A 14,539-nucleotide genomic window follows, 5' to 3' on the forward strand; every position below is an offset into this window, starting at 1 on the left:
TCTTCTTCTTCTTGACAGACGTAGACAACGCTTACGCGGTTATAGCCCAGTCCACAACAGCGCGCAACGCATCTCTCCTTTTGACAGTTTGGCGCTAATTGGTAATACCAAGCGAAGAAAGGTCCTTCTCCTCCTGGTCCTTCCACCAGTGGAGGCCTCCCTCTTCCTCGGCTTTCAGCAGCGGGTACTGCATCGAACATTTTCAGAGCCGGAGCACTTTCGTCCATTCGAACAACATGACCTGACCAGCGTAGCCGCTGTCTTTTTATTCGCTGAACTATGTCAATGTCGTCGAGTAACACATACAGTTAATCGTCCCATCTTCTGCGGTATTCGCCGTTGTCAATGTTTAAATCTTCCGAAAAATCTTTTTCTTGAAAACTCCTAGTGCCGTCTCAACGGATGTTGACATCGTCCACGCTTCTGCACCATAAAGTAGGACGGCAATGATGAGGGACTTGTAGAGTTTAGTTTTTGTTCGTCGGGAGAGGATTTCGATATCGGTCTCCACTAATCAAATAAAGTTACCCCAGATAAGCTTCTCGTAATCTGAAAAAGCTCTTCTTTGATTTTCTGATAAACCTATGGATATTGCCCGGTGAGACCAGTTTTTTTTTGGAAAATTCGAAAATTTAAGCTCCATTTCCTTTTGATCTAAAAAAGCTCTTCATTTTAGATGAATAACCAGTTGTTTTCAACAAAGTTCAATTTTTATTCTCTTTCTTGAACTTCAAGGCGGTAACATTTAGCCATAGCGTGCTTTAGCTGTTTACTAACATTTTCCAGCGAGTGTAGCAAGCAACAAATGCATTCGCAAAAGCTCACCAAAGCTTTCGATAGCTCCAAACGAATGTACAAGGCACTTGTTCACTGTTTCCTTAGGCCTCCTACACTGAATCAAATATTTTTCGTAAACCTTAGCTGCTTACAGCTCGTGTAAATTTACAATTAATGCATTCACCAACAAAAAATATAAACAAAATAAATTTGATCAAATAAAAATAATAAAGAAAAAGGTAAATATTGCTTGGAAATATTAAATCAAACTCTTAAGTAAACATTACGTCAAAATGAACAAATGTTTGGCAAGTGAAATAAATATGTGTAATTGAGTAAGCATACATACATATATAAGTATAACTGTAAATTTGTGTGTCTGTGCATGTAATCCAACTGCAAGTGTTTGCGTAAATTTTAACGCAATTTTTGCCGAGGTCAAGTGCATATTTTATATACTCAAACGCATTTATATGTGTTTATACTTATGAGTACACGAACACGAAACGCGCCTAATTGTATGCTCTGCATTTTTGCCTGCAGTTGTATTTGTAATTAAGTATAGAGCTGCTTGTTTCCGGTAGCTTTGCTTAGAAGTAGGTCAGTGGGGCGTGCCACAAGTACCACAATGCAAACAAACAACAGCTGTCGCTAGACCCGCTCACCCTGCACGGCACACACACCTTCGACATGCTCTAAAATCGCACTAGTTGTTTGGTCGTTACGAATGACTGTGCATCTGTGAATTTAATGCCGTTTTCGATGTGTGTGTGTGCGTTGCATAGTACCCAGTAGGAAAAGTAAAATGGACGATTTTTGGTTTTTTCGGTTGAAGTGTTGAGGTGTTAATACTACAAATGTTGAAGTTGAGTTCTTTTAAGTTCTGAATCTTTACTGTTTAGATTACATAAATAGCAGGTGTGTTCAAAAAATAACGGGAATCAAAAAATAACGGGAATAATCACGAGTTTGGAGAGTCCAATTGTCACACTACGTTGCTTCTTTGTAAATTCTAGGCCCAAAAATCATACCCCAGACTCCATATTCAACTCAGAAATGACTTCGTCTAACTTTCTCCTATTTCCGAAAATAAAGAGAACCCAAAAGGGTCGTCATATGCCAAACTATGAGAAATCTCTGAAAGAGCAAAAATCGAGTTTGAGAAGGGTTTCGATGATTGGAAGAAGTGCTAGCGTAAGTGCATATTATCGAATAGGGACTATTTTAAAGGCGACAACATTAATGTAATCAAATGAATAATTTTTGTTTCAAAAAACTAAAATTCCCGTTATTTTTTGAACACTGATTTTCTGATTTATAATCTTTAGAATTGTGCTAATTGCTGATAAAAAAAAAATATTTTTAAGATTTTTCCTCTCCTTCTTTCAAAAAATTAAGCATAAGGCTTTATTCATTGCATTTCCTATAGGCCACACGCCGCACTGAGCTTCGCAAATGGCCTTGCTCGCATAAGGGTACTCAAGGTCATACATTTCACATTGCCGTTCGGTTGAGAGACTTTCAAAATATTTTCTATTTACAAGCGAGCATTTCTTACAAATCTACGAATATAAAGTAATTAAACAAGCGTGCATCTTTTTCTGTTGACCTCTAAACAGCAATTAGGACCTGCCGGGCAAGGTGAGATTTCACAGCATTGTCTCGCACTAAAAGCGCATGAATTTTTGCACCTGTTTGAGATTGTTTTTTTTTTCTCACAATTAAGTAATTACACTTTCTATGCATTCGGCACCACTTGAAAATTACGTATAAGCCAACAAATAACTGTATATATATATATATGTGAAACATTTTTAGTTGTGATAAAACTCGCCACTTAATTATGATAAGAGCATTCCAAGTGACAATTGGTGGTTAACATGCAATTCTGAAGTATTATACCGTTATCTATATACTTATATGTAATATGTAATTACATAAATAATTTAGGAAATATATAGCTTGTATATATGTATGTATGTATGTAAGCTGGTGAGTAAGTTGTGTAAACGCCCTGTAATTGCTTGTCTTGTTGTAGTAGTGATAAGATAAGTTGAAACGAAGGCGCAAAAAATAAAAATAATAAAAAAATAAAAAAATCAAAAAAAAAAATCGAAAAATATCCACACCTTCATTGACACCGTAACCAGTGTCAATGTGAAGGTGACTCCTAAATTATCAAGAGAATGTCGATTATTACAAAAATTCGCCGGAAGAAACGCGTGACAACCTTCGTGCTGACTAAGCGATTTCGATGGTGCATGAAGCACGTTCGCTTCTAAGTACAGATATATGTATGTACATAACGGCAATTACGAAGATACAAAAATATTTTAAATAAAGATTTCTTGAAGACTTCAGGAACCTATGGAGCGAAACTCTTTGATAAGATCGATTATTTTGACAACTCTCTCTCTCTCTCTACTCTAAGAGTTCTGGAAGACTTTAAGAACTTATGGATAGTAATTTATGAATTCTGAGGTCCGAGTGTTTATTTTGAGACTGACTAACTCGTCGACGGAAATTTAAAACTTCTTCTGAGAACGAGCTTATGGGACAAGTGTTCTTAAATTACATTACAATTAGTATTGCTTACATTGTCTTGAAATATACTCACAGCTAAATCAGTCGAAGTACCCAGAACTGATTGACTTCGTCAGTATGAATTATGTCCAGTGCTTGCATAACTCCAAAGACTACTCAAGATGCAATCTTTAGAGATATATGACTGAGATATATGTATCTAGAAATATATAAATAACCAGTTATAATTAGCCTTTAGATGGAAAGTTTATAATTAACACAATTACCTGGGGAAATCACCAAGATATGGTTATTAAAAAGCGGCACTTAAAGCTTTCACGGCTTTTCGCGCTGCACAGTGATGTAGATTGAGCGAAATGTTGGCAAAAATAATTAAATGAAAATCATTATTCGATATTTGTATGAATGGAAAAAATAAATTTCAATGGAGCTTTGAAAAAAGCTTCGAGCTTTAGGGCGAAATAAAAACATGTCTTGTTTTCAGGAGCTATTTGACAAAAATGTTCAATATTTCGAGAAAAAGTAATGAAAATACGAAAATAACGGAGTTTTCTGTAGTAATTAAGCAAAAAAGCTTACGTCGGCTGAAGCTTAAACTGAGTTATGACTTTTCGATATTCAATTTCTATAAATGATGACAAAATTACAATTTTTAAGTTCTTGCGAAATTATACGCTTTTTCATGATATTTATTTATAATTAAATTTTAATTACTGTTTATTGACTAAATTCTCACTTTCAAATAGAAAGCTTTGCACTAAAAATAATTGATTTAATTAAAATTTATAATTTTATTAAATTTTCTCAGGCTTAATACCACTGTGCCTGCGCCTAATACTAACGGATTAGTTCAAGATTACGAAACTTGTACACATACTCGTACAGCACCAAAAAATTATGAATGTCTTTCAGCGTACGCTTGTGAAAAGCTCGTGTTGCGAAAGCTCCCCAGCTCGGCCAGTCAATAGTAGTTAGCGCTAATGAAGTGTTTGGCACGCAACAAGTTGGCAATTGACTTTAGTTATTTATTTGCATGCGCTCCAAGCGCCGAGAAACAGCTGTTTAGTGAATAGTTTACAAATTTTTCATTTTATTTACACGGAACATTGTGTTTTTCCACGCGGCGCGTGCATATTGTAAGTGTTAAGCTGTGCTGCAAATAAAGTAGAATCATAAATGCTTAATTAAGTGTTTAAGTTGTCAATTAAGTGTTGCTTGTTAACATAATGTTGTATTTGTATACCATCGGAGTGTAACATACGTTTGCTGTACGTGGGAAAATTTGGTGGAATAGTGCTTTCAGTTGGTGTATATACTATATTACTATACTAAATATATATCAACAAATTCTGATTTTTGACTAGAGTGAAATCGCGTGTGAATGTTTTGGTGTTTTAATAAACAATTTAAAATAAGTAAATGTGATTAAAAAGAGAGGAATAAGAGAACAATAATGATGCGTTCAAGATTAGGGTCAGTTTTGTCGTAAAGACTCCATTCTTAAAGTATTCGACACTGCTTTAGGTGGGTTCTCCTTTCTTTAGAGAGAAGCAAGCTAAGTTTCAACTAAAGATTTTTAAAGTAAGGGAAACCAAATTTCACCGGAATTATCTTAATACTCTCTTCTCGATTGTCCTGTTAGTGAGACTAAGATCGAATCTTTGGAACCAGGCAGAGTTTTCAAAACTATGAAGATCTTAAACCTTAAATTTTAAGAGTGTTTTGTCTTTAGTTTTCTCGTCTTTAGCTATCAAAATGTGATTGACATTATCAGGAAACAGTTAGAACCTTTTCTAACCTCACTTCTAAATATTTTCATTTTCCATAATTTTATTCAGATGCGTTTAGTGATATGCCTTAAAACCAAATATTTGTATTTACTTGCTTTAAATCAAGATCCAGTCATTCTAGTCATTTATGTTATATACATATCAGTCTACGAGGTGTGTTCAAAAAATAACGGGAATTTTAAAATTTCTCGGGAATGGAGAGTCCAATTGAAATTTTTTTTTTATTTTCTCGAAGTACGGTACAATTTTCAGCTGTATTCATTGCTTACTTGTTCTGTATCAGCCACTTAGATTAAACGTGTTTCTCTGGGCTTGACGATTTTCGCTCACACTGCGTTGATTGTGAATTCTTGGCCAAAAATAATACTATAATGATGCCCTAGTCTTCATATTCGTCAGACTGTGTGACTCTGTGTGACCTTTTCCAATTTCAAAAAATAAAAAGAATCTTAAAGGTCGCTGAAAGAGCCAAGGGCTATCCCAAAAATCGAGTTTGAGACGTGTTTTGACGATTGGATGAAGCGCGGGCATAAGTGCGTTCGAATAATATCGTATGGGGACTATTATAAAGGCGACAATAATTTTTTTTTCAAAAAACAAAAATTCCCGTTATTTTTTGAACACACCTCGTATAGACATATACGACCTCATGAACCTCAAATTGTAGAATAAAGCTTCAAATGAAAGTAATATTGAATTCCAGTGAAAAAATTTGAAGACAAAATTTAACTCAATACAAAGTATGCCCAGTACTTTGGTATTTATACCGTTTATCTGCTCAACAAACTCGAATTTCTCGAGAAAATACCACAATTCTAACTAGTAGTCATATGGTATGAGTGCTGGCAAGTTTAATCTGAATTATTAAGATGATTCCGGCAAACGAATGAAGAGACAGTGATACAACAGAGCTTTGTGGCATGAGTGTCTGTCTGCAGTTTGCTGAATATAAACATGTTTATGCATGTAGATTTCTAGGAAATACACCTATTTATGTATGTGCAGAACATACAAATGCATATATTAGCATAAAATATTGCTTACGCATACACACACATACACTTATATGCATACACACTAAAATGTTTGCTAGCAATTTGAGATACTGTGTAAGCAATTTATTTTCGGCACACATTCATTAAGACACACACATAAACACTTACAGGCGCATAATACACAAATAAACTATGAGCTAAGCAGACAGTCAGCCGGCCAACCAGGTCGTATACGCAACTTAGACAACAGCAGGCAGCTCTCCTTACGCATATTCATATGAGTGCTCTGATCCTACTCATATATGGTTGCATGTATGCATGTGTGTGTGTGTGTGTGTACGTCGACATTTGCTGAGCTTGGCAAAACCGCAAATAGCTACAAACAATGCTAATTAATTCAAAGTACACAGCTCAAAGAAATTTTCGGGCAACAAATATTTTTTAGCATCTCCGTCCAGTGAGCGGGGAGTCTCTGAGAGGCTCAGCCATCAACCTTTGCCAAAATGGCCACAAATTCATTCAACTGCTTGGATAATAGAGGTGTTATTGCCTCTGTTAGTGTTGTTGTTGTTGTTTTATGGTTGTTCTGGTTGATATTGAAATTGCTAAGGTCTCTAGCAGTATGCAATATTAAATTGCTTAGCAAGATATCGTGCGGGAAATTGCAATCAAAATGTTCTTATATATGTGTATGTGTGTTGTTGTTGGTAGTGGTTGCAGTGATCTTAACAGTTGGGTAATGCATTCATTAATTTTGTGTATTTTAATGTTGATACATGGTTACTTTAGTAACTAGACTATGAACAAGTGAACCGGGAACTAGTTTGTAACTACTGATTTTTCGAATTTCATTGCAATCTAGCTAATGAAGTCCGATATTAATAAGGCTCCGGGACTACTCTTGATATTCTAAGAGAGAACTTGAGACATCTACGCTAATTAAGTGGTTATCATCTCAAGAATAGATATATCTCTCATTGAATGACTGATCTTAGGCCAAGTAAGACCTTCAATAGCCTTTGTTTGAAGTTTGGGAAGATGAAATAGCAACTGGAGAAACTATTCATGAAATAATTAGGGATGATTGAAGAACTGAAGAATTAATGAGAGCGTATCTCTTTAAAAGAAAATCCAGTTATTTATAATACTTTCTCTAAAGTGGAGTCAAAGTGAGAACGAACTCTCAATTATGTAATCTTAACTCTGAAAACACTCAAAGAAATATACAAATTTAATGTCTCTACTACATACGAGCTAGTTACAAAACTAGTTACATTCGCACTACATGAAATTTTAACACAATGTTGACAAATCTGAGAGCTTTTGCAGGCGCATGACTCCCAAAGGAACACCGTAAACCTCGCGTCACCAGCATAAATGTGTCACGCTTCGCATATGCGTTAAGCAGCTGTAACCGAAGCCGAAACTTCAAGGCGACATTATGAGCCTTTATACATGAATATGTGCCTGTCGTGTGTGCGCTCGTGTGCTTGTCACAGCCGTTGAAACGCTCAACAATGTGGGTGCATAATTTAGGCTTTATCACACACACAGATCACAGAGCGGCCCATTTCTCAACAACATTTGTTGTCATTGCGGTTGTTGTTGACGTCGCCATCTCGCCAGCGCCGTTCGCTTTGCGCTCCTGCCATTTGCCATTGCCATTGTCGTAACACCATCATCAATCCGAGCCGTAGAGCCGACTATAGTAGTGGTTTAGTGCCTTAAGCCATACCGTAACATGGCAAATAGTTTGCACACTTGAGTAATTGCATGTGCGCGAGCGGTGCTCTGCTCTGCTCTCGAAAGTAGATGAAATGTAGCTGCCACTCGTCTGGGCTGGTTGGCGGTTTTCAGCCACTGTAGCAACATACAACAACAGCAACAACAACAATTTGACAAATAATTATTTCGGCAACTAGATAGGTGAAGTGTGACTGAGGTATGAGCGGTGCGCCTATGTGAGTCTATGGGTCTATATGGGCACATATGCTTAACTAGCTGTGTGTGCTCTGTGTGTGTTAGGTAAGGTTAAAGTGGGATACGCAGTTCTCGCCTTGCACCCTTTGTGTTGTGCGTGTGCCATGTGTTGTGGGCAAAGCTAATGGTTTTGCTTGGATTTAATGTTGGTTGTGTTGCTCGTGTGCATTGTTTTTGCTTTTAAATTCCTCATAAATTAATTTGAATGCTTAATGGCATGCAAAGTGGCTGGCTACTGGGCCGTGATTGCAGGCATTTCATGTAGAATTTATGGTTTAAGTGTCTTTTATATAATATATTCTGAATTTTATTATTAGGTGGTTATGTGAGTGTGTACGTAAGTATGTATGTATCTATATATATAATATATTCTCTATTCCATTTTCTAATTTTGTTTTAAGACAAAATCCCTTTGCTGCATTCCGTTCGCCTTGTTTCGTGCATAAAAGTGCCAGCAAATATTTATTTAGCTTCTAACACATAGCGGTTTTTTTATTTACAGTTGTTGTGTAGCAATGCAAGCATCCAAATGAAATGAAAAATCCATGTTTACTCGATTTGCAGCAGCAATCAATTGCGCTTTGATCTTGAGCTTCCTGAAACTCAACGCGTTTGAGGTGAAAACTATTTTGTATACCCTTCACGATATAAATGCATTCAAATTTTTTAAATTTATTGAAAAATAATTTCTCTGAGAACATAATGCATAATTTTTAGGGTTCATTGAGCGCTTAGAAAAAATTTTTCCAAAGAGAAAAGACTTTTTGTGAGACTTTTTTTGGTCGAAACTTTTATTTTGACTGGCTGGGTTATGTGGATTTGATAGAGAGAAGCTTTCTTGTTGACCAATGAACTATAATCATAACGAATTGTCACCAAGAAGAGTATTTACAAACTCTCCTTTTTCGAAATTGAGCTCTCTTAACAAATAAAAATTTAGGTTATATTCACGTGCAATCTAACCAACTGTGATTCGAAAGTCCTACTTAACATTTCAATGAATTTAAGTACGAATTGTAGAGATTTTTTTTACTCTAAAGTCAAAAATACGAGATGTGATCAAAGAAAACTGAAATTCTCGTTTAAAAAAAATATATTCGTTCGTCTACTTTATCGCCTTTAAAATAGCCCTTCTTCAAACCCGCGAATTTAAATTTTTTTATTTCAAATAATTCCCGCTATTTTTTGAACCCACTACGTATTTACATGAGAGAGTAAATGAGCGAGAGAGTTTTGTTTTTAATTATAATCAAAGAACTGTATTAAAACTAGGACAAAGTAATTCTTCCGAAAATTTCAGTTAAAAATGTGTTTCTGTCGTATGCGGTATATAATTTCCAATCGTCAGCAATCGAAGAGTGAATTTGAAATTTCTACCTATTTTTGGTTAGTTGGCAATTTGTCGCCTGTCACCATGTCAAACTGCAACACGAATTCACACTTATGTATATATATATATTATATATCACACTTCCCCAGAAATATTCACAACCAACCCCCTCCCACCCACTTAACTCTGAACACCAACAACACGTGCACATGGCTTTCGGCTAAAAGCTAAAGAAGCCACTGCATATACAAAGCAACCACTTGACTGCCAGACACCTGTAAATATAAATAAACATGCATGGCATGAACATCCATATACATATATATACATATATGCATTTATACAATATATATATATATATATATATATATATATATATATAGACACACGTCCAGATTTGTGTGTTTACTTTCGCTTTTGCGTCGAAGATCGTCGCCACTGAGCGTTACACACACATCCAACAACAAATGCTTGCTGGTATGTGGCAGTGATAAGGTTAAAGCGTTGTGATTGCTGCTACCACTATTGTTGTTGTTGTTGTTGCTGACAATGTATCGCTTTTGATTTGTAACGCTTGCAATAAACTAAAGTAAATACAATTTACAACTTGCAGCTTTTTAGCAAATATTTCACACTCTAGCGGGGAGCACTTGCTAAGCGTGTGTGTGTGTATGTGTTTGATGGCGGTGTGACATTGAGCATGTATTTGCTACACATGTAACTGATAACACCTCGAAAAAGGGAAATATTTCGCAGCGCTATTTTTTTAATTTATATTTTCAAATATAAATAAATGAAAGCGTTTTGTGTGGTTTCCAATACTCAGTACATTCTGTTCGCGTTCCTACATAGAGACAATACACATAAAAGTATATGAGTGGTGTACACTTAATCTATTTCACTTTTATTAATATTATTTTGTTTCGATATTTTCCACTTTGCATAGAAATTCGGTAAAAACGTTCATGTCTGTGTACTAAGCATTGCTTTTACATGGATTAACACATTTATGCAGCTTTATGCAGTTACCCACTAGGAAATTTTTGATCGCAATATTCTTTCTTTAGTTAATTCATATATTTATGTTGTTAATATAATAATTATTTAACCAACAACACGAGGTGTGTTCAAAAAATAACGGGCATTTTCGATTTTTGAAAAAATATTTATGCATCTGTCTACATTAATATTGTCGCCTTCAAAATAATCTCCATTCGATATTATTCGAATGCACTTATGCCAGCGCTTCTTCCAATCGTCAAAACACGTCTCAAACTCGATTTTTATACTAGAGAGTACGGTTGTTTGTAACACCCAAAATTAAACGAGTTAGATATAGGGTTATATATACCAAAGTGATCGGGGTGAAGAGTGGAGTTCAAATCAGAATGTCTGTCTGTCCGTCCGTCTGTGCAAGCTGTAACTTGAGTAAAAATTAAGATATCTTATTTCTTGGCACCATAGGAAGGTTGTTTTCGAAAATCAGCAAAGTCGGACCACTGCCACGCCCACAAAATGGCGAAAACCGAAAACACATAAAGTGCCATAACTAAGCCCTAAATAGAGCTATGGAAATAAAATTTGGTATGAAGGATCGCACTATGAAGGGGCATATTTGCATGTAATTTTTTTGGGAAGGTGGGCGTGGCCCCGCCCCCAACTAAGTTTTTTGCACATATCTCGCAAACCAGTAGAGCTATATAAACCAAACTTTCTGCAGTCGTTGTTTTTAGCCACTTCTTAATACAGTCCAAAAATGAAAGCAATCGGATTATAACCACGCCCACCTCCCATACAAAGGTTAGGTTGAAAATTACTAAAAGTGGGTTAACCCACTAACGAAAAACGTCAGAAACACTAAATTTCACATAAGAAATGGCAGATGAAGCTGCACACTTATGGGTCAAAAACCATATCTCAGGAACTACTCGACCGATTTCAATGAAACTTGGTTTGTAATAGTTTCCTTACATCCCAATGATATGTTGTGAAAATAGGCCAAATCGCTTCACAACCACGCCTACTTCCTATATGCCAGAACTTTGAAGACGATCTGAATCGCTTACTTTACAATATATAAAGTGAAGATATCGGTGAAGATATCGGTGCAGAACTTTGCACAAATACTATGTTAATAGTGTGGCAGCCCCATTCTAAAAATCGCCGAAATTGGACCATAGGTTTTTAAGGCCCCATATATCGAACACGAGGACCTCGGTGCTTCTAACCTAATATTATGGTTTCCAACTTTCAATGGACTTTATACAATATATATGACGAATATGTGGGTCAAATTGTGTATTATATAATATAAATAAAGTTAAATAAATAAATTGCGAGAGTATAAAATGTTCGGTTACACCCGAACTTAGCCCTTCCTTACTTGTTGGAATTTCGAGGCTGGGGTATCGTTCAAGTATTCGCCAAGTTAACATCTGATCTCAGAAAAAAGCTTAAAGCTTCCTTGTGGATAAAATATGCGATATCTTAGAAAGACATTCTCCAAACCGAAACAAATAAATCAATAGAGGAAATAAAATAGAGTTTTTAAAGTTAACGGCGATTTTTCAACTCTGATTATATGAAAGCTTTCAAAAAGCTTCCTTAGGAAGTCGGAGTTGAATCTAAACTGAAAGAATGTTTATGCACAAATTTGATATTTATTTTGAAATAGTGTTTAAAAATTAACTAATAAAATAGGTTTTAGTGGAAAAATTTATTTTCTGAAATTCTATAACCTTTTATTAAAACCGGACATAATAAAAAAAGTTTGTAGTAAAGGCAAAAAAAATTGTTAATGTTACCAGCTTTCATTATTCCTATTGACTCACCCTATATAATTTACATGCATATCTAATATCATACCTTCACTTCTTAGCAAAGAGAATGCCAGTTTATTTCCACATTTTTTCTACAATTTAGTATGCAATATGCGTTGAAAGCTTTCACTATTTGTTTGCATACTTTCAGGCGTGTAATCTACATACTCGTACGTATGCTGCTAGGTGTTTACAAAGGTGGTTTGCAAAGTATTTGCAATTTTTTCCGACACACCAATATTTGCACTGCTTGTGAGCTTTTATGCGCTGCTTTCTTGTAGGACAAAACAAAAACAAAAATAATGAAAATCTGAGAAATAGATAACCAAATTTAGTTTGTTTTTATTTGTATAGATATGTGTATGGTATAAATAAAATGTAGAGCTTACATGTAATAACTGCCATGCCTATGCCTCTGAACTATTAGACAATTATTACTGGAAATTGGAAAAATTGAAAAATAAAAAGTAAACATTATGTAAACACGTACGTTTATTGAAAAAGTTTGCTTCAAAATTATTAAATTTTTAGAGAATGTATTTGTAAATAAAAATATGAAATTTCGAATATATTTTTGGAATCAATATTTTTTTGAAATAATTTTTATATAAACCTCATTTCGTTTCGCATTTCCCTTATATTTCCAGTTGCATCACACTTGAAACACAATGGTCTACATCGAGGACAACGGTGAACCAGGCTGCAAAACAGCGCTGGAAGTAAATCAGCGATTTCGAAATTTCGAAGATCCCACCTCATATTGGCAATGCACTCTACAGGGTGAACCAGCCAAAACGGTGCGCTGTGAACCGAATAAACTCTACTCGGAAGAGCAGCAACAATGCATTGACTGGAAGAAATGGCATTGGACGGATCCCAAAGAGCCACCCAGTCGACCAACTAAAGCAAAAAAGTGAAGAGGGAGCAAAATATTGAAGAGTAGACTGTAAAAATGTAGCACGCACATCAAATTGAGTGTAGCAAGACAACTTAGCTGTAGTTTATGAATATATCTTAGTTAATATTAAAGAATTCCAAATCAAATGAGTTAATACAAAGAAACTGAAAAAAATATTTACAAATAAATTAAAAGTGTTCAATTTAAGACAAGCTTATTGTTTATTAAAGTGAAAGGAAATCAGTAAGTAAAGGCATCTCTCTCACCTTCATGCTCTCTTCCTCATCAAATATTTGGCCTTTGAACCCCAACGGCTATCGGCAAAGTTCTAATCAAAGTACTAATTATGATTCTCGCATCGCTGGGGCTTCTCTTCATCAATTCTCATCGTCAATTCATTGACAACTGCTCGCCGCCACCAACAGCAGTTTCCAAGCGCTTGACAATCACACTGTCAATCATAAATTCGCTGCTTATTGTATTTGTCAGGGTGGCATTTCAGCCACTCAACTGGTTCCACCCGCCATTTATCGACGGTCGTCGATTTTGATTGCCATAAGCGAGTAAAGCTCCCTTCTCCATGGTCGTCGCGTTGTTTGGGCTGTTGCCGACCGCTAACAGCGTAAATACGCCATTTTATGTACCTTTTGGACGTTTGGCGTTTCGTTTCGTTTCGTTATTTTGTTGTAAAGTGGCTTAACCGGTTCATTTGCTTTCCTTTGAAATTGTTGTTGCTTCTTCGCTTCAGCGGCTTTATTGCTTACGGCTCTTGCAGTGGTTGTTGTTGTTTTTCTTGTTGCTAATGCCGCCGTTGTGCAGGCTTTTGTTGAGTTCGCATTCAATGTTCCATATCCTGAGTATTCTAAGTGCTTGCGTTGCCTTTGTGATGCTTTTAAGTATCGCTGTTTGTTTTTTGTTGTTTTCCTATTGAACTCGTACGCTTTTAAGTGCTTGAAGCACATTACTCGCCTGCGCCACTGATCCAGCCGCGCCGCTGGTGCCGGAGCTTCAGACACTTCATTGCCTTTTGGCATTTGTCGTCTGCTCTCGAATGCATTTCACTTAAGCGCCTATGCCCAACAGTGGTTCAATATGTAAGTCTTCATTTCGACAAACATACCTACATTGGAAGCTTGAAATGTCCCTGTAGTCAATTCGTTTAGTATCGTAGGACCCAGAGGGGTTTTTATGGAACTTGCTGTCTTTTGAAGTTATGCTTTCTTTAAACATTTAGAGATCGCTTTGCATGGTGTCGGTCGATATCGGGGAGATGACATTATCCTCCTTTTCCTCTTGACTTCATTTGCTCTGTAAAATACTTTCTTTCCAATATAATTTACTTAAGTTAAGGTTAAGGTAAGGTTCCCCTGAAGGTCAATGGGAAGGATGTACAGGAACACTACATA

At 35.9% G+C, this 14,539-nt stretch overlaps 1 protein-coding gene across 3 annotated transcripts; it reads left to right on the top strand.

Moving 5' to 3' along the window:
* The first annotated feature begins 897 nt into the window (after positions 1-897).
* On the top strand, positions 898-13,340 carry LOC105220701 (uncharacterized). 3 transcript variants are annotated; one of them, XM_054229929.1, is made up of 2 exons: positions 898-1,016; positions 12,883-13,340. In XM_054229929.1, the coding sequence occupies exon 2, from the start codon at positions 12,904-12,906 to the stop codon at positions 13,150-13,152; it is 249 nt and encodes an 82-aa protein (XP_054085904.1). In that variant the 5' UTR covers positions 898-1,016; positions 12,883-12,903; the 3' UTR covers positions 13,153-13,340. The 3 variants fall into 3 exon arrangements, with proteins under 3 accessions (XP_054085904.1, XP_011195452.1, XP_054085911.1); XM_011197150.3 differs by lacking the exon at positions 898-1,016 and adding an exon at positions 4,269-4,457; XM_054229936.1 differs by lacking the exon at positions 898-1,016 and adding an exon at positions 4,571-4,589.
* Positions 13,341-14,539: the final 1,199 nt, after the last annotated feature.

Source organism: Zeugodacus cucurbitae, chromosome 2, assembly GCF_028554725.1.
Source record: "Zeugodacus cucurbitae isolate PBARC_wt_2022May chromosome 2, idZeuCucr1.2, whole genome shotgun sequence".
NCBI classification, from domain to species: Eukaryota; Metazoa; Arthropoda; class Insecta; order Diptera; family Tephritidae; genus Zeugodacus; species Zeugodacus cucurbitae.

Bases quoted from the DNA above. Each gene is read 5' to 3' on its own strand.
- LOC105220701 (XM_054229929.1), top strand. From the start codon at position 12,904: ATGGTCTACATCGAGGACAACGGTGAACCAGGCTGCAAAACAGCGCTG.